Source organism: Lepidochelys kempii, chromosome 5, assembly GCF_965140285.1.
Source record: "Lepidochelys kempii isolate rLepKem1 chromosome 5, rLepKem1.hap1, whole genome shotgun sequence".
NCBI lineage: Eukaryota > Metazoa > Chordata > Testudines > Cheloniidae > Lepidochelys > Lepidochelys kempii.
The window spans coordinates 102568666-102594519 of record NC_136384.1 but is presented as its reverse complement, the minus strand read 5'-3'; the positions used below and the strand labels follow the sequence as shown (position 1 = coordinate 102594519).

Below are 25854 nucleotides of genomic sequence, written 5' to 3'. Positions count from 1 at the left end.
GACTGATTACATCCCCCAGTCCATCCCGAATGGATTGTTCCTGGTAGATATTTCCAGTAAGGTATTAAGTGTCCCCTAACACAGTGGTTCTTAAGTTCTTACTAAGGTGACCCACCAAATGCATTTTGTGTTTTTTTGGTGACCCACCCAAGGTTCACATTGGGGGAGGAGCAAAATCATAGGCATGTCCTTCTCATCCTTGGAGTTTGGACCCTGAATGGGTCACAAGAAAAGACAAAATGCAGTTGGTGGGTTGTCTTAGTAAAAAGTTTAAGAATCACTGCCCTAAAATAAGGCTTCCACCACTTCCTGTGCAAGTCTCTTTCACAGTCTAATAGAGAAAGTTTCTTGTGTTCAGCCTATATTTCCCTTTGCTTATTGTTGGATCATATTAAAGAAGTTCTGTATTAAAATCACAAATGAGTTTGATTCCCCATAGTTTAAATTCCAGGGTATTACTAATTAAGAGGTCTCTTGGTTTTTGGTACTGTTTCTCTCCCTCTCTGTGTGAAACTTGCAAGCTGCTAATTGCGTTAGTACATTCTAAGACAGAGTCTGTTCTCAAAGCAATTCTTTGTAACAACAACTACTCACACAGAAAGAGACTCAAAGCAAGACTCTGTAACCACAGAAACAGCACCCAGAGATTCCCCGCCCTTTTGTTGTATTCATCTCGCTTTGTTAACAATTGTGATTAAAATAGAGATAGAGGATGGATGTGGATGGATGCTTGGTGTGGATAATAACTGAATGATCAGGGAGGTGCCAGCCTAAGAATCCAGTGTCCATTGGCTGAAAAAGGCATCAATTGGAAATAACCAGAGGACTCCCAGCCTCAAGGATGGGAGAACCAAAGAATAAGATAACATCTGGCAGCACGGAGCCATCAGGAATGTGCCATCTGCTGATTGATTCAGCAACAGCATGATGAAGCAATTCCCATAGACTGGCATAAGAAGAAATTCCTATAAAAATGGACTCTAGAAAGTGAGAACTTTGGGGTCTGATTCTGCAAACCAACTTCCAGGAGCATCAGATAACATCTGACAAGGCCTTGCTCCCTCCTCATGTCCAGGCCACCTGGGCAGTGGCTTGGCATGAGCAACTCTAAGGCTGGTAACTATGATAGCAACCTTGCAGAACCTGTGAGTGTGTGTATGAATGAATGTGTGAATAAATATGAAATTGAATGGAATGTTATGGCTATAACTAACTGCTTACTATGATTCTTTCTGTATTCACAATAAATGTGGCATTTTGCCTTTTCCCCTTTAATAAGATCCTGCTGGTTTTTTATTTTATTGGTATAACATGATTTCTATCTTATTATTAGGGCCCTATCAAATTCATGGCCATGAAAAACATGTCATGTACTGTGAAATCTGGTCTGCCCCCATGAAATCTGGTCTTTTGTGTGATTTTACCCTGTACCATAATCTTGCTACTCTCCACCCCTCACAACTCCTTTTTGGGTCAGAATCCCTACAATTACAACACCGTGATATTTCAGATTTAAATAGCTGAAATCAGGAAATGTACAATTTTAAAAATCCTATGACTGTGAAATTGACCTAAGTGGACAGTGAGTTTGGTAGAGCCCTACTTATTATTTCACTCTGCTGAAATCCTCTCCCTCCTTGGGCTTTATATTCATTAAGAACAGTTATATACCTCTGTTATTGACTGGCTAGGTTTTCCAAATATCAAGATCTTTCCTTGTCATTCTATCTTATCCAGACCTTTACACATTTCAGTTACTCTTCTCTAAATACCCTCCAGTTTGTCAACACAGTCTTGGTGCTGAGATTATCAGATCTTAGTGCAATACTGTACAGCCAGGAAGAGGAAAATGACATAGTGGAAATAAGAGGCAGTGAAGAAGTTCTGGACTAAGCGGGTTCCTCACAATGGGTGTTACTCATCTCTGTGCGCCCCCCCCCACCCTATTATTTATCAGGATGTAAATAGTCTGCTGGCCTTCTGAATGTTGCTGAATTTGTTGCTGAATTTCATATGTTGCTGAATTTCACCCAGCATGTTAGGAGAGGTAATGGGATGACGCAGAGGGCTGCAGACCTTCTGATAATTACAGATAGACTGAATAATGCTGGGAGATGCCCTGAGCAAGGGCTAGTCTACAGTAGAAGCAATGAATCAGCGCAGCTGCATCAGAGCATCTGCGCCACGGTAGCACATCTGGTGAAGATGCTCTATGCTAACAGGAGAGAGCTCTCCTGATGGCATAATTACTCCATCTTCACGAGAGGCGGAAGCTACATTGGCGGGAGAGCGTCTCCCACCGAGAACAGCACTTAGGTCGCTGTAATTTGCATCGCTCAGGGAGGTGGCTTTTTCATATCCCCGAGTGATGTACGTTATATCGACATAAGCAGTAGTGTAGACCTGCCCTTTTTCTGTGCAGGAAAATTGTATGGCAGGGGCATTGGAGAGATGTTGGGTTTCTGAGGTGGTAAACAAGATTAGTTTGTGGGGCTCTGTCAGAAGGGACTTAGGTTTGCATTATTTCCCTTTTATCTTCCTAGTCAAAGTCCTGTGAATTGTTTTTGATTTGCCATTCTTACCCCAAGGCTATCTTTGCATGACAGCCCATTGGAATGTGATGAACGTATGGCGACAGGAATAGTTTCAGTAACTACTTCCCTAGAGCTGAAAGGCTCCATCTCCAATACCAACCTCCTGAGCTGTCCTGTCCCTGCAAAATGAATTTTCAGTATGAACTGTTCACTATCTTATTTCTCAAAAGAAATTAATCCAAGATGGAAAGTATGATTTTTGTGACTCCAGGTGCACTATGGTGTAATTCAGTCCCACAGAGCAGCAACATTTTACAGCCCATAGTGCGGTATTTAACCTGGAGCGTACCTACAACTAAGGCTATGTCCACACTGCACTTTCATCTGTAAAACTTTTGTCTGTCATGGGGTGTGAAAGAACACACCCCTGACTGACAAAAGTTTGACTGATGAAAACCGCTGGTGTGGACAGTGCTTTGTCGGTAGGAGACACTCTCCCGCCAACAAAGCTATCGCCCCTCATTGGGGGTGGTTTTATTTTGTTGGCAGAAGAACTCTCTCCTGCTGACAAAGAGCGGCTACACTGCATATCTTACACTGGCACAGTTGTGCCACTGTAAGGTGTGCCGTGTACACCTAGCCTAAAAGACTGTGAGAGGAATAAATTAACAGGACTGTGGTGGGGCTACAGTGAGTAGAAAGCTCCTTTTTGTTCTGTGTTTGTACAGCGTCTAGCATAGTGGGGTCCTAGTTCATGACAAGGGCTCCTATGCGCTACAATAACAAAAATAAATAATAATAATAATAATAGCAAATCTCAGTTCTTCACACAAAGGAATGGCTCCTTTTGATAGGATTTTTGTTTTGTGTTAGCGGCAGAAAAGAATTCTAACTGCTGACTTACTGTTTGGTAATAGATAGTAAAAGCTCATTTTAAGGAGTACCTAAACTTTCCAAATTGCTTTAACCCACTTCTAGTAGCATAGAGAGCAACATGGAATGTAATACTCTGCATTATTTTGAAAGTGCTCCTATACAATAAGTGACCCATAGAGATACCCAGTGAAGCATAATGTGTTGAGTTGTTGTTAAACTTTGTACTCACTAGTAATGTGAGAATTCGTGTAATATCAATACTTTTTTTTATCCTGGAGGGTATTTGACTTTTTCTAAGACCCTCTTACACCAGTCCCAGTGTTTTTAAATCACTGCTTCTCCCTCATACAATTGCTTCCATAGAATTCTAGTTTTGGAAAGTGACTGATACACCATGTGGATCTCTGCTCATCTGACATTAGTTAGGCATAGGAGGGTTCTTCCTGAGCTTGTTATCATTTCCTCTTCCCCCACCAGACACTTGTTTATGTATCCCAAAACTTTTGTTCTATAACCTGAAATGACTTTTTTTCTTTATTCCTATAATTAGTGCCTTTTACTAGTAGTCATTTTTGTACTTTCTGTAGTCTCTAGAAAAAATTCCCTTAAAATCAGGCCAATTTCTAACTTTCTAGGAGCTCTAGAATTCTTGTAATAGCAGTACTTACTTGTAGCCCAGAAGGCATTTTTGATCTTTTCTAAATCTTTTCTTTTTCAATCCTAGCTTACTGCTAAATATTATTCAGTAGAACCTCACTCATCCTCATTAATGAGGATGATCTCCAGTCCAGTATAGTGGGGTCTGTACTGTAGTGAAATCTTTGCTGAATGGAACCAGTGTATTTACATCATGTTCCTCTCAGGGCTGTGGGATATGACCACATCTCCCTCTACCCTCTCCAGTTCCCTTTTCTCTACCTGATCCACCTTCATTGCACAAGATTATTTATCCTGTTTCTCCTCCTTCCTGGTACTAAGATAATGGGTGTTGGAATCAATAATTTAACTTGTCCATTGTGCTAAGGAGGGATAGTCCAAGTGCCAGTGCTATCCCCTTTTATTTGTGATGAGAAATGAAATAGTTGGGAATAGTGCTTAGGGGAGATCGTATTTTGCTATCAGACACTGTAATATTATAACTATCACATTTTGGTTTCAGTGACTGTAAGCTGTTTGGGGCAGGAACTTTTATTCTGGGGACCCAATTGAAGAAAATTGTTGATGCCCATGACCCAACGGAGCTGGGGATGAGGGGTTTGGGGTGTGGGAGAGGTTCAGGGCTGGGGCAAAGGGTTAGGGTGTGGGGTTGAGGGCTGCGGGGTGGGGCCAGGAATGAGGGGTTCAGGGTGTGGGAGGGGGCTCTGGGCTGGGGTTGGAGGTTGGGGTGCAGGAGGGGGTTCTGAGTTTGGGGGGCTCAGGGCTGGGACAGGGGATTGGGCCGCAGACTTACCTGTGGCGGCTCCTGGTCAGCAGCGCAGCTGGGATGCAGAGGCAGGCTTCCCACCTGTCCTGGCACCACAGACTGCGCTGCGCCCCGGAAGCAGCCAGGAGCAGGTCTGGCTTCTAGGCGGAGGCGCACGACTCTCAGGCACTGCCCCTCCCTCCCCCACAGTGCAGAGCCAGGGCTCAGGGCGAGGGCAGCACACGGAGCCCCGTGGCCCCCCTGTCTAGAAGCTGGACACTCTGCTGGCCACTTCCAGGGCGCAGCGCGGTGTCAGAACAGGTAGGCACCTTAGCTGGGTAGCACCGCTTACAGGACTTTTAATTTCCTGGTTGGCGGCGCTGACCAGAGTGACCCAGTGCCTCGCAACCCAAACTTTTGAAAAACACTGATCTACACTGTATCATTGTCATCTTCTCTTCAAATCAGTTTAGTGCAAACTTTTTTTTATAATACAGTCATGGGAATTGCATCAAACCTAAATATAATAGGCAAAAAAATAGAAATGTTATTTGAAACCTTTCATTTAAGAGTCTTCAATGAGTCATAGAGAAGAAAATTATTTTCTTATAATGGACATTATAAGCATTTTTCTTGTATTAGAGACAAAAAATAGCTAGTGTAATACTTTTTTCTGTTTGTAAGTAAGCACAAGTGTTTGACTTCAAACTGAGATTTTTGTTCATGATCAAAAGGAAGACCATTCATTACTTCCTAATACTCTTCATTATTTTGTTGTATGAACGCTTATTTTACTATTTTTAATGCTGTTGTAGGAATACATAGTTTATATCTATTACATATATCTCAGGTATTGTCAATAAGGGATTTTCTGTCTGTATACTTCCTTAGTTAATGATGGGTATGTTGTTTATATGTGTCACATTCCGGGGTGTAGTCCAGATCAGTGAGGGGTTCTGTCATCACACCTCTAGCCAGGTGTTAACAAAGTTAATTGGCAATCACCTGTCAAGTGGCCATTCTTTAGCAGCAAAGGGGAGCAGAAACAGATCAATCTGCATTTTAGCAAACAAACAACATGGAACCTCTTTTATCATGAGACTCCATGTTTCGTTCCTCACAGTTGGAAAGAATTTTATTTAAGGGGTAACTCTCTGGAAAATGCAATTCGAAAGGGTGACTGGGCTCTAAAAGTGAGAGGCAAAACACTCCTGGTTCTCTCTCTCTTTCATCTAAGAAGACAAAGGAACCAGCCCTTTCGGGGGGAAATCCTGACCTGAGACTTTTGGTCAGCGCAGTTGCTGGGAATCACATATGTGGTAAGGATTTACCTTGAGCCAAGTCTAGCTTGTTAAGTTTTAGCTACTAGGAAGTGTTTTATCTTGATTTCTCTTATAATCATTTCTGACTTTAATACATTATATTTGTATTCACTTAAAACCTGTCTCTTTGTACTTAAATAAACTTGTTTTATTTTTAGTCTGAACTAATCCAGTGTTATGTTTAAATTGAACTGTTTGGTAACTCCAGTTAAAGTAGAAAATCGTTGAATATTGACCTTTACAGGGGCAATGAACCTTTAATATCTGAACTGTCCAGGAAATGGCTGGACAGTGCAGAACACATGTTTTTGGGAAAATTCGGGTCTGGGAGTTTGTTGGGATCACCCTGCAAGTAGTAACCAAGACTGATGGAAGCTAGAATGTGACTGGAGTGTTGCTGGTAGGCTGCTGGGGTCAGAGCTGCTGGACCAGGGCTACAGCTATACTCAGACACGCAGGGTGTGACTAGCATGCTGATAGGTTGTTTGTGAGTGGACCTCGTTGCGAGCTACAACAGCAAAGCATTTTGAAGTTACCTAAGGTGGTGGGACAGGTGATGACAAAGACCCTCACTGGTCTGTATTGCACCCCAGAATGTGACAGTGTGTAAACCTTTTAATTCTGAAATCCAATTCTTCATCTTTGGACACCAGCTTATGAGGAAAGGATGGATGCCTCTTCACCTTCAGTTTACTTACAAGCAGCAGAACCAGCCATGTGTTAGACATTTTGGAGCTCTGGCTAGTTTTCTATTTCTTTTCTTATCTTCCTTCCTTCATTTTTCTCTCTGCCTCAGTCAGAGGGAGTTGCAGTAGATCAACTAGGTTGAGGAAGTAGGAAATTCTGATACGTGATCAAACTTGTGGAACTATACAGAACAAAGATTAACACAGATATGAGTTTAACAATTTGGGAGCTTGCTTATCAAGGGAATGGATCAGAAGGCTAGAGGAGCCTGAATTGGTTAGAAATTAGAGCAGTCTACCTGACCATGAAACACCTGCTATCTTCATCATGATTGAGAATGACAGCTATGTCTTATGTAAACCAATGTAGTGTATAAGAGTACCCCACTCTTCTGAAGAAGGCTATATAATACTTATCACAGCCTGGCCCAGTCCCATCTGGTTGGACACCAGCTGCCCCTTTGTGTTGTGAGTGGACCTAGCCACTGTCCCATATGTTTCTAAGCAAACTGGGTCTATGGAGAGCCTGGTCACTGTTCTTAGGTGTGGGTCTGTAAGGCATGCTCCCAGGCTCAGACTTCTTGTCAGAACCTTTCCTTGGGACATGAGAGACTGTTGTCCTGCTATCCCCAGACTCTGGAACCTTCCAGACACCCCTACTTGCTTACACAGACTCCCTCAGAATTCCACTTAGGCTGTGGTCACTCTGGTATTCTAGTTTAATCCTTTAGAGGACTAAGTAGCAGGTAAGCAAGAAATACAAATTTAACACAGGAATTTCTTAATCACAGCTTAAAAAGCATTAGATTGCTACAGATCTAGGCAAAATTACTGAAGTCTTGGGACAGACTCTCAGAAGGGGAGAGATCAGACTGGTAGTTGTGAGAGGGGAGTGTGAGTTATCAGCATTTCAGGCTAGGCAGAGTCCTTCCAGCCAGTTCTTCCGGCATGTAGCGATGAACGACTCCCTCAGTTAAGAAGCACCTCTTTAATAAAGTTTCTATCCTTTTTTGCCCAGGTTGAGAAACTCCAGGCTCTTATTCAACTCAGATTTCATTGCAGAGAATTTCCTTATGCCATGGTGTTGGGACAGCTTTTGAGAGGCAATTAAAGCTAATGGCACTAGATTGCTATGTGATCGTTTCTCAGTCATAGTCATTCAGCTCAGTCATTCAAGCACCTTTCCTGGGCTGGGCACCTGTCTGTAATGCATTACAATAACTTGCATTGTCAAGGTTAGACCTGTACAGCAGCTAACACAAAACGGATATCTGAATCTGAAATGGAGGTTACAATCCAAAAATGGAGGTAACAATCCAGAACAGAGTTCACAGTTTGACCTAGACATTTCCCACTTTCTTACATTGCTAATATAAATAAAAGGGGATCTATAATAGCTGTGAATATAAGGGAAATCGGACTGTTGGGCCAGCTAACCAATTTGATTAGTAAAGGACCATGGAGGATGGACTCTACATCCAGGAGTGTTCACACAGATCACCAGGATATTGGGTACTGCAGTGGTTTACAACTGTTTGTCTCAGCAAAGAATTGCAAATCTTTTTTTTTTCCCCCCTAAATAAAAGGATCTAGCAGGCAGGTACAGATGCTCCCTCACAGAATTGGAGCTTTGATCTTATGTAAACATCCTCCTCCCAATTTTGCTCATTCCAAAGAACCATCAGAAAAATAAAAACACAGTTGTAGTGCACTTAATAAATAGTACTTTATTGGCCCAAGAGACTTGTTCCCAGACCTACTGGACATAGTATCAATGGTTGATTAATGACTAACTCTGAGGACAATGTATTTATTCAAGGATGCACACTTCACTCAGATTCAGGATCCTAAAATTTCTAGCCTCAAAGCAGTGTGTCAGATGCTTATAAGAGAATTACTTCTCACAAATTATTTTCATAAAGCTTGATTTAGGACAAAAAGCTATGAATTTTGCATATTCCAAAGTATGGGAAATATTGACTTGAGGAAAGGAATTTTAGGCCCTAGCCAGCCCAAATCCTTATCATCCTGGACTACTTGCAAAGCTAGGTGATTATCATTAAAATAAACCTCAATGAAGGTGCATGTTGCTGCAATAATAAACATTCTAGCACCAATACTAGGATTCTTGATACTTAGAAACACAGGTGTAAAAAGGTTCCTAAATCAGCAGAGAATATCAGTGTGTCTACAATGCCAAGTTTCAGGGTAACAGCCGTGTTAGTCTGTATTCGCAAAAAGAAAAGTAATACTTGTGGCACCTTAGAGACTAACCAATTTATTTGAGCATAAGCTTTCATGAGCTACAGCTCACTTCATCGGATGCATACTGTGGAAAGTGTAGAAGATCTTTTTATACACACAAAGCATGAAAAAATACCTCCCCCCACCCCACTCTCCTGCTGGTAATAGCTTATCTAAAGTGATCACTCTCCTTACAATGTGCATGATAATCAAGTTGGGCCATTTCCAGCACAAATCCAGGTCCCCCCCCCCCCCCCAACCCACTCTTGTGTCGCCAAAACCTCTAGTGAACAAAGTAATATCTGAGAATAGAAAAATGTAATAGTTGACTGAAATGTTTATTTCCTTTCTTCTAACTTTCCTACTTATGAATCTGATCCTGCCTTGGGAGACCTTATGAGCGAATGTTAAAGAATTGTTTTTTAGAATTAGTTTTCCTAAGACGACATATTTGTAATACCTAGCAGGATTAAATATAATTTTGATGCTCTAACAGGTTTTATTAGTATGTTGCTACAGGTTTGGAAGCACCTTTTGGTAGGTCACAGCAAGAGGTCTATGCCACATCCTTTCGGCCAAAAGATCTGTGCTTAACTGGAGATGGGGAACCCTATTATGATGACTAGTGAATACACGTATGGGAAATTAGAAGTAAACCAGTAAACAAAATTTCCAGTCAGTGTGCCTTTTGTGACTCTTCCATTGGGAATTACCAGAAAGGGTCCATGCTAATTTGTAGCTGTCTATGCTTCTTCCTCTTGGGTCCAGGTACCGTAGTTAGGTGTGCATTAGTGGTGATATATGGAGCTACAGAATCAAGTTTACAGACTTTCTGTAATTTCACAGCTATTCCTTCTCTCCTCCCTAGAACTCTCGAGATGGTGAACAAGCTATTTTACTAAATAAAATATGTCAGATCAATCCATATCTTAGAAATATCCAGCTGCCTACTCCTGTCTATTTTGTTATCCCTAAGTGAGTCAGAGGGGACAGACAATCCAGGACTAATTTTCTCCAAATTAGTTTCCTTAAAATTAAAAAAAAAATGTTTAAAACTTTCTTCTTTACCCACTCAGAATAGTGCATCGAAGTTGTCTTCTACCTTAGAAATAGATTAACAGATTCCATGGGCAGAAGGGATCATTGTGATCTTCTACTCAACTTCCTGCATAACATAAGCCATGGACTTCCCCACAATAATTCCTAGATCATAGAAATAGGTGTATGCAGCCCACCAAACGTTAATGATGATCGTAAGAACTCTTATTTGAAATAATTATTTATTTGATTTATTTATTTAAATTTATACAAAAGATAAAAAAGAATCCATAGTATTTATTAAGATCTGTTCACATTTGTAGTATGGTTCAAGAACTAAGCACAGTGTATTAATTTATTTGTTGATACTTAGATGTTCTAAGAATTTTACTTTGTTGTATAAGTCATTATGTTGCCTGAAATTCTTAATGAGTGTGTTGGTCATTCACTACTATGAGTAGGTAAGGTCAAAGATTATGTTTTCATTCTGACCATTAAAAGCCAGTCATCATTGCGTGTGATTAGAAGATTTAGTTTACTTTGGCTTCTAAGATGTTTTATTTACCCTTCTAAAGGAGAAAAAAGAAATTTCCTGCTGCACTTGAAAGTAAAATGTACAGGCTTTTAGTTTCAGCGTTGAATTAAAACCTGGTACGTTATTTGGTGTAGACAATAACATATATGTAGTGGAACAAAACTTTACAAACTAGTATTTAGAAAAGTAAATTAGTTCAGGATGAAGGAGCCCAATAAAAAAATAAATAGTTACTATTAAGCTGACACATTTATTCAATACTATTTGATAGACAGTAGATAATAAGGTCAGGCTCTTAAACCATTCAGTCTGGTATGTAAAGTGTTGAAAACAGAAGGATCCCTGCTGTGAAACTGAGTGTATTAAATAATCTTTAGGAAGCTTAACAAACAACATTAGAGTACACATAATTTGCAGTAAAACATGTATTCTTAACACAGTTACTTTGCCTGGGTTTTGCCTATTAGGCTGAAGATATGCTAATCTTGTCACGTGCAGCAGCTGGGTTTGTGCAATATTCTTTTCCTTCTCCTAGGGGTTAATTAGCCTTCTTTCAAAATGTGGCCTATTTAACTGTAGATTCTCATGATTCAGCCAATACTGCTGGTACAAAGCAGAACTGTTAACAGGCGGGTGTGTCCTACTGCTTAATTAGCCAGAATAGAAAGATCCTTTGTCAAACAAGCATCTGTTGCTTGTGATACACCTGACAGTCCCATTAGGCAAATATGACTAGACTGAAATTGGGCATCTCTCTCCTTCAACAATATACAGCTCATTTACGTATGTGGAGCATCCCTGAAAAACTGCAGAGGTTTATTTAGTTTATCAGAATGAATTAGTGTAACTGATAAACATCACTTGAAGAAGCCCTGTAAAATAATTTTACTAACTAAACTGCTCCAGGACATGGCATTAGCAACAACTGCCACTGAACAGGGACACTATACATGTTGGATGTAAAGCAGAGCATATTTCACGTTTAAGGAAAATCCTGTGATGTGTTAGCAAATCATGTTAAAGAATTGTCCTCATGGGGTGAGCGTGGACAGTGTAGAAATAGAGGAGACAAACCAAAATACTTCTGAATAGGTAGGAATTAAGGTGTTACCTTTAAATTATCTGTTCAGCGAAAATTGGCAACCGCATTTATATTCCCCAAACATGCTTTAGCATTCTAATTGATCTACTGTTAAATCAACCTACAGAACTAATCAATTCAAGTGCCTCTGGCAAAATACTAGTTAGAATGTATTGTAGTTCCACTGGAGAGAGAGAGACAGCAAGTTACATCCTTAAATCTAGAGGGATTATTTTTGTCTTTGTTCTTTTCATTTACTAGATTCTTAAATTTTCAGACTTAAGGCCCTTCCCCATGAGGGCATCTGCATTAGGCATTTTTCTTACTGTTGCTACCATTGGTAGCCACTGGTGGGAGCAATGGTGGAGCACATGTGTAAATAGGGCTCCAGGCTGCTGCAGGTGAGTTAATCCCTGTATCTTCTTTGAGTGAGGTCCCTGTGGATGCTCCACTTTAGGCTAGCTAGATTTCTTTATAAAAAAAATTTTGTTCCTCTTTTCCCCGTTGGGGAAATCTTTATCAGACACAATGCTTAGCTCACCCAGATTTAAAAAATGTGACTCTTGCCATGAGGCAATGCCCATCTCAGACGGTCATTCATTGTGTGTCCGTTGTTTGGGGGAGACCCATATCCCCCCAAAATGTTCATGTTGCAGTAATCTGAAAGCCAGGGCAAGGCGTGACAGAGATCTCTGCCTCAAATCATTTAGATGGAGAAGTCCCTTCAGCCTACTCCTCCAGGAACAAAATCTACATCAGCAGATGGTTCCCCAAACAAACCTTTGCTAATGGGAGTGCTCAGCCTTCCCAATCGTCCAGGAAGCAAGCCGCGACCTCTCCCAATAGGGACACTCAAAGAAAAAGAGCTCCCCAGCAAGGTCACCTTCTTCGGTGCCGAGTTCAAGTAGAGTGAGCACCTTTGAGGCTCCAGGCGGCTCCAGGCACCTCCGGCACCGTCCTTCAGTGGACCTCTGCCAAGCCCCGCCATTCTGGAACGTAGTTGAGATGTTCCTCCTCCATGGCACCGACCACCCCAGTGTGGGAATCAGCACCGAGATCGACTCAACAAGGAATACCGCCCCCACTGGCACGGATTCAGTCATCGGCACCAACCATCTCGAGAAAGGCACCGACTATATCCACATCAGCAGCACCGCTGCCACAGAAACATACTGCTCCACAGCAGTTTCTACAACACAAGGATATAGCGATCTCCTCAGTGCCACAATCACCCTTGCTCGGTACCGAGGGGATCTCTGGGCCAACTAACCGAACAATTGCCCACTTCTCTGGCTCCACATCCCTTCTCCAGTGATGAAGAGGAGGAAGTACATGGGAACTGTTTCTCCTCCCAGCACTCTTCTCCGATGGGACGAATACCAACATGTGAAGCAGCTGAGACCAAATCTTACCATCCTTGTGAGGTACAGCAATGGTATGGGCAACCCTGGCTGGGTCCACCGTGATCTTTGTCATGCCTTGCCCTGACTTTCAGGTTACTGCAATGTGAGCATTTTGGGGAGATATGGGTCTCCACCAGCAACGGACACACAATGAATGACCGTCTGAGACGGTCTGCCATCACCTCATGGCACGAGTCACATTTTTTAAATCCAGGTGAGTCAGGGATTGTGTCTGATAAAAGTTTCCCCAATGGTGAAAGGGAAAAATCTGGCAATTAAAGAAAAATATCTCTATCTTACCAAAACAATTTTTTTAAAATAAAGAAATATAGCTAACCTAAAGTGGAGCAGCCACAGAGACACACATCTTGAAGAACCATTGTTACTGCACAAGGTGAATAACTTCTTCATCTAACCCTGCTCACAGCATGACTACATGATGCGAAGATTAAAGTTAAAACATTATCATCTGCCAGTGCCTTTCTCATGCTGATGCTCTGATTGTTGATTCATAGATTCATAGATACTAAGGTCAGAAGGGACCATTATGATCATCTAGTCTGACCTCCTGCACAATGCAGGCCACAGAATCTCACCCACCCACTCCTGCAAAAAACCTCTCATCTATGTCTGAGCTATTGAAGTCCTCAAATCGTGGTTTAAAGACTTCAAGGAGCAGAGAATCCTCCAGCAAGTGCCCCGTGCTACAAAGGAAGGCGAAAAACCTCCAGGGCCTCTTCCTATCTGCCCTGGAGGAAAATTCCTTCCCGACCCCAAATATGATGATCAGCTAAACCCTGAGCATATGGGCAAGATTCACCAGCCAGATACCCAGGAAAAAATTTTCTGTAGTAACTCAGATCCCACCCCATCTAACATCCCATCACAAGCCATTGGGTCTGTTTACCAGGAATATTTAAAGATCAATTAATTACCAAAATCATGATACCCCATCATACCATCTCCTCGATAAACTTATCAAGTTTAATCTTAAAGCCAGATAGGTCTTTTGCCATCACTGCTTCCCTTGGAAGGCTATTCCAAAACTTCACTCCTCTGATGGTTTGAAACCTTTGTCTAATTTCAAGTCTAAACTTCCCAATGACCAGTTTATATCCGTTTGTTCTTGTGTCCACATTGGTACTGAGCTGAAATAATTCCTCTCCCTCTCCGGTATTTATTCCTCTGATATATTTATAGAGAGCAATCATATCTCCCCTCAACCTTCTTTTAGTTAGGCGAAACAAGCCAAGCTCCTTGAATCTCCTTTCATAAAACAGGTTTTCCATTTTTTGGATCATCCTAGTAGCCCTTCTCTGTACCTGTTCCAGTTTGAATTCATCCTTCTTAAACATAGGAGACCAGAACTGCACACAGTATTCCAGGTGAGGTCTCACCAGTGCCTTGTATAACGGTACTAAAACCTCCTTATCTCTACTGGAAATACCTCGCCTGATGCATCACAAGACTGCATTAGCTTTTTTCACGGCCATATCACGTTGGCGGCTCATAGTCATCCTGTGATCAACCAATACTACAAGGTCCTTCTCCTCCTCTATTACTTCTAATTGATGCGTCCCTAGGTTATAACTAAAATTCTTGTTATTAATCCCTAAATGCATAACCTTACACTTCTCACTATTAAATTTCATCTTATTATTATTACTCCAGTTTACAAGGTCATCCAAATCTTCCTGTATGATTTCCTGGTCCTTCTCTAAATTGGCAATACCTCCCAGCTTTGTATCATCCGCAAACTTTATTAGCGCACACCCACTTTTTGTGCTGAGGTCAGTAATAAAAAGATTAAATAAGATTGGTCCCAAAACTGATCCCTGAGGAACTCCACTGGTAACCTCCCTCCATCCTGACAGTTCACCTTTCAGTAGGACCTGCTGTAGTCTCCCTTTTAACCAATTCCTTATCCACCTTTCAATTTTCATATTGATCCCCATCTTTTCCAATGTAACTAATAATTCCCCCTGTGGCACGGTATCAAACGCCTTACTGAAATCTAGGTAAATTAGATCCACTGCGTTTCCTTTGTCTAAAAAATCTGTTACTTTCTCAAAGAAGGAGATCAGGTTGGTTTGGAACAATCCACCTTTTGTAAAACCATGTTGTATTTTTCCCATTTACCATTGACCTCAATGTCCTTAAGTTCTTTCTCCTTCAAAATTTTTTCCAAGACGTTGCATACTACAGATGTCAACTAACAGGCCTGTAGTTACCTGGATCACTTTTTTCCCCCTTCTTAAAAATAGGAACTATGTTAGCAATTCTCCAGTCATACGGTATAACCCCTGAGTATACAGATTCATTAAAAATTCTTGCTAATGGGCTTGCAATTTCATGTGCCAATTCTTTTAACATTCTTGGATGAAGATTATTTGGGCCCCCCGATTTAGTCCCATTAAGCTGTTCAAGTTTTGCTTCTGCCTCAGATATGGTAATATCTACCTCCATATCCTCGTTGCCATTTGTCATGCTACCATTATCCCTAAGATCCTCTTTAGCCTTATTAAAGACTGAGGCAAAGTATTTGTTTAGAATCATAGAATCATAGAATATCAGGGTTGGAAGGGACCCCAGAAGGTCATCTAGTCCAACCCCCTGCTCGAAGCAGGACCAATTCCCAGTTAAATCATCCCAGCCAGGGCTTTGTCAAGCCTGACCTTAAAAACCTCTAAGGAAGGAGATTCTACCACCTCTCTAGGTAACGCATTCCAGTGTTTCACCGCCCTCATAGTGAAAAAGTTTTTCCTAATATCCAATCTAAACCTTCCCCACTGCAACTTGAGACCATTACTCTTCGTTCTGTCATCTGCTACCATTGAGAACAGTCTAGAGCCATCCTCCTTGGAACCCCCTTTCAGGTAGTTGAAAGCAGCTATCAAATCCCCCCTCATTCTTCTCTTCTGCAGACTAAACAATCCCAGCTCCCTCAGCCTCTCCTCATAAGTCATGTGTTCTAGACCCCTAATCATTTTTGTTGCCCTTCGCTGGACTCTCTCCAATTTATCCACATCCTTCTTGTAGTGTGGGGCCCAAAACTGGACATAGTACTCCAGATGAGGCCTCACCAATGTCGAATAGAGGGGAACGATCACGTCCCTCGATCTGCTCGCTATGCCCCTACTTATACATCCCAAAATGCCATTGGCCTTCTTGGCAACAAGGGCACACTGCTGACTCATATCCAGCTTCTCATCCACTGTCACCCCTAGGTCCTTTTCCGCAGAACTGCTGCCTAGCCATTCGGCCCCTAGTCTGTAGCGGTGCATTGGATTCTTCCGTCCTAAGTGCAGGACCCTGCACTTATCCTTATTGAACCTCATCAGATTTCTTTTGGCCCAATCCTCCAATTTGTCTAGGTCCTTCTGTATCCTATCCCTCCCCTCCAGCGTATCTACCACTCCTCCCAGTTTAGTATCATCCGCAAATTTGCTGAGAGTGCAATCTACACCATCCTCCAGATCATTTATGAAGATAAATTGGGCCATGCCTAGATTATCCTTAACCTCCACTCCATCCTCAGTGTTCAACGGTCCCACTTCTTCTTTCTTTGTTTTCTTCTTATTTATATGGCTATAGGACCTTTTACTATTGGTTTTAATTCGCTTTTCAAGGTCCAACTCTACTTGACTTTTAGCCTTTCTCACTTTATCCCTACATGTTCTGACCTCAATAAGGTAGCTTTCTTTGCTGATCCCTCCCATCTTCCACTCCCTGTATGCTTTCTGCTTTTTCTTAATCACCTCTCTGAGATGCTTGTTTATCCAACTTGGTTTACAACTCCTGCCTATGAATTTTTTCCCCTTTCTTGGGATGCAGGTTTCTGATAGCTTCTGTAGCTTTGATTTAAAGTAAACCAGGCCTCCTCTGCCTTTAGATCCATAAGTTCTTCAGTCCAATCCACTTCCCTAACTAATTTCCTTAATTTTTGAAAGTCAGCCCTTTTGAAATCAAAAACCCTAGTTGCAGATTTATTTTTGATAATCCTTCCATTCAGTTTGAACTGAATTAGCTCATGATCACTTGAACCAAGATTGTCCACTGCAACCATTTCTTCTGTGGGGTCCTCACTACTCACCAAAACCAAATCTAAAATGGCATCCCCTCTAGTCGCTTCAGCAACTACTTGATGAAGGAATCCATCAGCTATCGCATCTAGGAAAATCTGAGCCCTATTGTTATTACTAGCACTCGTCCTCCAGTCTATCTCTGGGAAGTTAAAGTATCCCATGATCACGCAGTTTCCATTAGTATTTACTTCATTAAAAACATTAAAGAGGGCTCTGTCCATATCCAGATTAGATCCAGGCAGTCTATAGCACACCCCAAGCACTATCCTAGGGGAGGCTCTAGTAGTTTTCTTCCCCAGTGTAATTTTTACCCAGACGGACTCTGACGTCTCCATTCCATCGCTTCTTATTTCTTTACATTCTACCTCATCATTGATATACAATGTTACTCCACCACCTTTACCTTTATTTCTGTCTTTCCTAAACAGCACATACCCTTCAAAACCTGTAGTCTAGTCATGACGACTATGTCACCATGTTTCTGTTATCCCTATAATATCTGGTTTCACTTCCTGCACCAGTAGCTCTAGTTCCTCCATTTTGTTACCTAGGCTCCTCGCATTAGTGTACAAACCTCTTAATTTTTGCTCTTTGGCCTCGCTCACATTCTGTACCCTATTAGGCACGGTCATTCTACAGCCAGTATAACCTACTAGAGTGGTATCCACACTGCCCTTCCTCCTTATATACATTCTCCTACCCACGGCTGTATCCTTTCTTACTTGGTTTTCTTCCCTCACAATGCTAAAATCCGGCGTGGAGATTACCTGGACATCTCCCAACCATCTCCCCCAAATTCCTAGTTTAAAGCTCTCTTAATCAGTTGTGCCTTCCTCCATCCTAGAAGTCTATTTCCTTCCCTACTCAGATGAAGTCCATCCCGAGAGAATTGTCATCTGTCTATGAATGCCTCCCTGTGGCCATACATCCCAAAGCCCTCCTTATAGCACCACTGCCTGAGCTATCTGTTGATAGTCATAATCTTGTCACACCTTTGTTGCCCTTCTCTAGGAACAGGCAGAATCCCACTAAAGATCACCTGAGCCTCGATTTCCTTAAGCGTCTTCCCCAGCCTAGCATAGTCTCCCTTAATACTTTCCAGCGAGAATCTAGCCGTATCATTTGTTCCCACATGAAGGATAATTAGGGGATTCTTTCCTGCTCCCTTTAGGATCCTTTTCAACCTCAGGTCTACATCCCATATCTTAGCACCTGGAAAACAGCACACCCTTCTATTCTCTGGATCAGCTCTGGTTACAAGCCTGTCTATTCTTCTCAATAAAGAGTTCCCGATCACATAGACCTGCCTTTTCCTGGTGACAGTGCTATTCTCCAGTCTATCCCCTGTTCCCTCTGGCTGCAAGTTCTTTCCATTCCTGTTTTCCCTTTTAATCCTCTTCTACCCATCCTGTATCCTCCTGATGCTGTAGCTTTTATTTGTTTATTATTATTTATTATATTGGCTTAAAGCCTCACTTCAAATAGTTATTTTGTCTGATCTCGCTGTTCTGGTTCAGAAAAATCTAGGTGCTTTAGGTAGTAGAGCAGGTAATTCAGTAGGTGGCACCCTTTGCTGAGTAATTAAGGAACAAATGCCCAACATAATTTTAAGGACCATTTTGCTAGTAGAATTATTGGCTTTCAGACAAACTGTAAAATAAAGGACATGACCACTTATGGATATTAATGATTGCGCATAACTTTTTGTATCAATAGTAGAGTTAATTTGTATGGTCTCTCCAAATTCCCATTACATCTGCCTACCTAAATTCCACTCTAAATTTCAGATTCCAAGGTTTCGGTTTCATCTTCCAAGCAGCTGTATGTGTGCTATTTAATGAGATAATTTGCTTGATTCAGACATGTGGAAAATAATCCATTATGTAGTCCTTATGAGGTGGGGTGGAAAAGTAAGTGCCCCAAACTGGTTTGGGAGAAGAAAATGATATAAAGTATAATCTCATTCCTCTGTACCAGCCGGGAAAGAGGTGATTCCTGGCTAGAGAACAAAGAAATAAGGTTATTGTTAGGTGGTGTACACACATTAGCTTGCAGTTATGAATGTTCTACATTCTTCTGTCCTCAGTTCCTCTCTGCCAGCAACACTGGGTTAAAGAAATAGTCTTCCCGTTGTCTTTGATGCTTTTTGTCATTTTTTAAATAATATTTCTTAAAACTTCTTATGTTTGGTATTAGTGTTTTTACCAGATTTTTGCAGTTGAGAACTTTGTCTGCTCAGTGAGCGATACAAAATTGTAAATCTGTAAAAATCCCACTATTTTAAGAGTTGAATGTCACATGACAAGATTTCTGTCACTTGAAGACAGTCATTCTTCCCAGAAAATTTGAAGTGATGGACGTTTTGTAGAAAAGCAAGAAGGGATTGGGATCTGTATCAAATGCATTTCTGTCATGTTGGGATAAAGGTTTCCTGTATGCTGTTTCTCTTTCGCCTTGTGTAATAAAGTAAATGAGATAAAAGGCTAGCCATATGATCTCAGTAGGTATGAAGGGGCTGGCTCACTATTAGTGCCTCTTTGTGGTCAGGTGTTGCTTAGTAGCTCTCTTCTCCTATCCGGTACCTCCTGCTGATGGTCGCTCTGGGGCCGTGGTGGTCTCCCTCTTCCTGTGTCGTGGCCCTCTGGCCAGGTCATGTTAAAGGGCAGTTAATGAAGAGAAATAAGAGGAATTAACACAAATGAATTATCCTTAATTGGGTTAAGGCTCTCTTCTTTCAAAGGGCACTCATCTGTCTGTGGCCCTAAACTGAGTTCACATGTAGTAGAGGTGAATAGTTCTCTCTCTAGGAGAGTCAGCCTCTGGCCCTCCTTCTCTTCAGGCAAGGGCTGTTGGGCAGCAGTCCTCTGAGAAGTTCTTGCTTGCAGTTTGCCCTCTTTCCAGGAGCTGAGGACTGAAGGTCAGCTCTGCTCCCTGGTCTGCCATCAATTGACATGAGTATCTCCTTCTTAAACTCCTCCCTCCAATCCTAACATCTCTCATGAGTGCAATGGGGCGGAGCCACCCGAGCCCACATTAAGTCTTGAGAGAAGTGCTAGATCCTTGCTTCAGGAGGGCAGTCTGTCTCTACACTGGGCCCTTAGCCATGTTGAGTGGTGCTCACTTAATCTAATGAGTCACTTACGTAACCTTCCTTTCTCCTTCACAAAGTTGTCTCTTCAGCACCCAATGTAGGCAATTAGTAAGCAGTAGCAATACCCAACTAATGTCCAGATTCTTCAGCCCTTCTTCAGACTGAGCAATACTTACATGAGTAATCCCAGTTTTGGAGGAAGATAATTGAGAAGATTGTAGACTTTTCCAATTGTACTGCTTCTGCCTTCTCTTGTTCCCCACTTCATCATGTTCATATGATTTTGTGCAGGCAGAGGAAAACAGAGGAAACAGGCCCATTGCAACCTTCTCTAGAACATTTGGCCATGGCAGGTCAGTGTGTGTGTGCCGTTAAATGATACTGCTTGAAGTGGTTCCAGTGCTTAAAGTCATATGTGAAGATCCTATAGTCTGGATTTATGAAGGAAGTATTTTATTAATAGATGATGATACTAGTATTCTTTTTCTCAGTCAGAGAACTTTAGTTACAGATTTCTAGAGTTTGTGGCCAGCGGAGACTGTTAGATGTTTTAGTCTGACCTTTGGTATATCACAGGTCATTAAATTTCACCCAGTTATCCTATATTGAGCCCAGTAACTTGTGTTCTGACTCAAGCATGTCTTCCAGAGAGACATCCTGTCTGGATTTGAAGATGTCAAGACATGGAGAATCCACCACTTCCCTTGGTAGTTTGTTCCAGTGGTTAATCCCACTCACTATTAAAAAAAATTTTTTTTAAAAAGTGCCTTATTTTTAATCTGAATTTTTCTAGCTTCGGCTTTTAGCCGTTGGTTCTTGTTATGGCTTTATCCACTAGATTAAAGAGCCCTTTAGTATCTGGTATTTTCTCCCCGTGAAGGTACCTATATGCTCTAATGAAGTCATCTCTCAGTCTTCTTTCTGATCAGCTAAACAGATTGAGCTCTTAAGTCTCGCGCTGTAAAGCAATTCCTTCAGCCCCTGAATCATTTCTGTAGCTTTTTTCTGCAATCTCTCATATTTTTCAAAATCCTTTTTAAAATGTGGACACTAGAACTGTATGCAGTATTTCAGTATTGGTCTCACTGATGCTGTCTGCAGAAGTAAAATCACTTCCTACTGCTACCCTGTTTACACATCCAAGGATCACATTAGCTCTTTTTTCTACAGTACTGCACTCTTTTTTCTACAGTACTGCTCATGTTGAGTTGCTTGTCCACTCTGACCCATAAATTCTTTATTGGAGTCAATACTTTCCTGGATAGAGACCTCCATTTGGGAGGTATGTCCTGCATTTCTTGTTCCTAGATGTATCATTTTGCATTTGCCTATAGACTGTTTATACTGTAAAGTATCTGAAGCAAGAAATAGCTGGCTTTAAGAAATTACCTGAATCAGCTACAGACTAAGGACAGACTCATTTCTAAGTCTCCAGATTTGTTCTTTCATAATTGATTTCCTGCCTCAATTGTAGACTACAAATAAGTCAGATACATCTCTGTTCATTAAGTTTATTAAATAATAGAGATATTTGGGGCTTAAGTGAGAGCAGAAGATGCCCCTAAATATTTACATATATGAATGTTTGAGCCTGCATTCTTATGGAGAAAAAATGCCTTCCACATGGTGACTCTTCAGAAAGAAAAAAGTAAAGAAAAAAGTATTTCTGGTATTACATATTTTACTCATTGAACTTTTTCAATATACTTTGCTCATTCTGTGTCAGTACTTTCTGAAAACTGAGTATATGGGATACACCATAATTTAAAAATGCCTTTTGTAGAAATGACTTATAGTTCTCTAGAATTAAGGACAGTCAGTATGAATTGTGTTTTGAAGTATTCAGTTCAATACAGTGGTTATTGGAGACTTTATAAGAAGGCGTGTTTAGTGCTGGCTCAATAAAAGTGAAATACTTATAAGTGCAGTTTCTAAGACTAATTATATTGTTCGTTGTATAGATAGCTTCAAGTGTCCAGATTTAACTACGATGCAAAGATGTAGGGTTTGATTGTCCTCTCAAATGAGTTTTACCGTGACGTAACTTCCAAGGACTTTCATGGAGTTGAAGCTAATTTATCCCATGACAAGTGGAGAAGAATCAGGTTAATTTCTCTAAAAGTTCTTTACTTCACAGCAATAAATAGGTTCAAAAGCACCTTGCTACTGAACTAGCATACACTGTTATGGGGGTTAGGGGGTTGGACTAGATGACCTTCAGGGGTCCCTTCCAACCCTGATATTCTATGATATTCTATGTTATAAAGCAGGCTGGTAGGTAAACTAGGAAAAATTACTTATTGTTAGCATCTAAAGCTTGAAGTATTCTGTTCTCCGTTTTCTTTCTGTGCAGCAGCCATAAGTAAATAGAGCAATAACCTGTATAATGCTACATACATATTTTCTTATATTTTAGGATATAGCAGCCGAGGGGCTGGGGGAAGAAATGTGCACATAGCCATGTGATGGTAGGGGGGGAAAATCTTTTAGCTAATCCCCAGATTAGAATTTGGGCAAATGTTACTCTTTTAAGATTTACATAAAGATAAGTGACAACAAGCAAAAAAGTTCATGTGGTAAACTGGATTTTACATTTTAATTTTATTCAGAGACCACGATGCAGACATCAGAGACTGTGTCGGACACAGGTTCAACAGTGACTTTACAGACATCTGTGGCTGGCCAGGCAGCAGTGCCCACACAGGTAGTACAGCAAGTACCGGTACAGCAGCAGGTAGGTGGCTGTTAGTCTAGGAAAAAAACATGAAAAGTCAAGTCACAGTTGTGCCTTTCCTCAAATATAATGAAGGACTGATTTTGTATAGGTCTGCTAAATGAACTCTTCTTTCTGTTTTTATCCATTTTATTTTGCTAAAACCAAAAGAGCTACATAAAAAGACACACTGCTTCTAGGATTTATTCCTTGAATAAGATCATCAAGACATTTATCAGAGGTGTATAACCACCATATATATATAAATATGTGGTAGTAATAATAGATAATATAGTAATGTAACATCATAATTTAACATTAATGTAAAACAATTAAATATTCAAATTAATTTATTTGAAAGGTTAATAAGGAAAATATTCCTAATATTAATGGCCAGATTCTTTTCCCTTTTTGTTTTGCCCCCTTGAATCAGTCTAAAATAAATGCAAAACGAGTATTACATTGCACCTCTAAAGTTGTATGCTAAACACTGATGACACCCTTGACTTGAAAGCCCCACCCTAGAATTCATTTCAGCAGCTGAATCTGTGCAAGATCTACAGTGTAAATTGAACTGATTTGGGGGAATAGGTAATTGGGTGCAAGAGTTGTGCCTTATATTTAAAATAGTGTTCAAGGGTTTTTTTTCTCATACATGTAAATAAATCAGTATTTAATCATGAGCGTTTTGGGGATTGTGGATGACAGTGATGTTATCTTGCACTGAGAACTGGCTTTAAATAATTGTAGAATCATAGACATTAGAAATGGAAAGGACCTTTTAGATCATGCAGTCTGATTTCTTGCCAATGCAGTCTTGTTCCCAGGAGTAAACAGTTTCTAGTATTTTGTCAAATTTAGTTTTAAAATCCCAGGTGACATTGTTGACTTGCCTCTTACTTTTCATTGTCGATCAATTTTTCTTGATAGTAAGACCAAACTTTCTCTCTTCTAATTTCATGCTATTACTTCTGCTTATATTTCTATGTATAACATGGAATAATTCTGTTCCGTTCTAGGGTATTAATTCAGCAAAACTACTTAGGCACATAATTAACTTTAGGCATATGCTTAAAATCATCTCTATTCAGCAAAGCACTTAAGCACATACTGAAGTCCTATTGAAGTTGGTAGGATGTCAGTGTGTACTTACATGCTTTGTTAAATAGGGATGGTCTTAAGCATGTGCTTTAAAGTTAAGAACGTCTCAAAGTGGTTTTGCTGAGTTGGGATCTTAGTGTTTAGATCTTTCATTATTTGTGGATAGTTATGTTTTTCTGTCTCCTTCCTCCTCGTAGTTATTGCTTAGCCAATCTATAGTATGTATTTGGTTCTTTTAATTTTTCTTCATAAAATAATCCCTCTAGCTCTACCATCAGTTGTGTAGATCAATTGTGTAGCTTTCTTATACTTATTCCAATTTTTTTTCTATTAATGTGGTATCCAGAACAGAACACAATAATCTAGATGTGGTTGCAGTGGACTCTTATCTGCCTGCTCTGGTGCGATGCCTTAGTGTATGCAGGCATCTGAAAATCACATTGGTCTATTTTTTGCAGCCATGTAGCAATACGTAAGGCCACTATCAGCCTTAGTTCTTCTTTTTGTAATTATTCCTATGGGTGCTTCACTTTAGGTGTGCATGTGCACCTTGGATGAGAGATTTTTGGTAGTGGTATCTACATGGTCTGTGCTAGCTGTGCTCTGTACACCCTCCTGCTCTGATCTGAGGGCAGGTCAGACCCACTGCTACTCCAGTTCTTTCTCAGCTGCCCACTTCCTGAAAGGGAACCCTGGAGTGTCCATGCTCTTGTCTTAGCCAGCTGTCCTTGCCTAATTCCTTAATTTTTATGACATTTTTTATTAAATTTATTTTACTTTTGAACTTACCTGCACACTTTTTTGTGCATTTTTTTTTTCAGAGGGTCCCCTCATTTTTCAAGGTCAGGCCTCCCACCTCACTTAGAGCCTTTTCCTTTGTTTGAGGTGTCTCTCTTTCCTTGCTGATTATGCCCCAAACCCTTGGTCTTAAATGCTGCCTGACCCCTAGAAGGTATTTACCCCTCAACAACATTCATTCTAGCTGTCTCCAATATCTGGGGGAGATAAATATCCCATCAAGGTGCAAGATCTGCATTGGATCTGGAAGCAAATCCAGGATACTGAAGGAGGACAGACTTAAGCTGCTGCTCATGGAGCATTCTATGAGACCCTCCTCCAACTTGGGGCCTGTTCAGCAGCTTTGACTAGTCTAGCACACCCCTTCAATTTCCATCACTCCACTCTAGGGGGCAAGAACCATGGGGTATCTCCAGATAGTAGCTCAGAGCCCTCAAAAAAGATGAGACCTAAGCCTCCTGATAGAGAGGCCTTGAAGAAAAGGGATAAATTGCCTCAGAAATCTGTTAGCAAGGAGACATTGAATTCTGGTATGGGTATAGTTGAGGCTCCAAGACCCTCCTGTAGTGAGCTTCCTGCACTGACTAAGAAGACCTTTAGTGCTCCCTGCTCTGAAAAGTCTCTTGGCGTGCAGCTTCACCTGGTACTAATGGTAATATGTGGCACTGAACCAGTAATGCATAAGGGCTCCATCACCTCAAAGAGATCAGTACTGGCACCAGCTCCCCTGCTTCCTGCCACTCGACTAGGGTACAAATACACAAGGCATTCTATTCATGCCCCTGTGCCATCTTTGGTACCAATGGCTTCAACTGTGATGGACTCAGCTCTCCTATGTCCTGCCTTCCTGGTACTGAGCAGATTCCTGTTTCTAAGTGACCTCCTACTATTCAAGGAGCCTTATTTTCCCCCTACTGATGGGTACTGAAGGAAACCTTGTGGACC

At 41.0% G+C, this 25854-nt stretch overlaps 1 protein-coding gene across 4 annotated transcripts in view; it reads left to right on the top strand.

Moving 5' to 3' along the window:
* RFX3 (regulatory factor X3) overlaps positions 1-25854 on the top strand; it is a 250108-nt gene that overhangs the window by 113328 nt on the left and 110926 nt on the right. For 3 of the 4 annotated variants that reach the window (XM_073345241.1, XM_073345239.1, XM_073345242.1), the window contains exon 2: positions 22907-23031. In XM_073345241.1, the coding sequence (XP_073201342.1) occupies positions 22915-23031 (117 nt within the window). In that variant the 5' untranslated portion in view covers positions 22907-22914. Of the gene's footprint in view, positions 1-22906; positions 23032-25854 lie in introns of those variants that run through there. The other variant, XM_073345240.1, reaches the window with a different exon arrangement.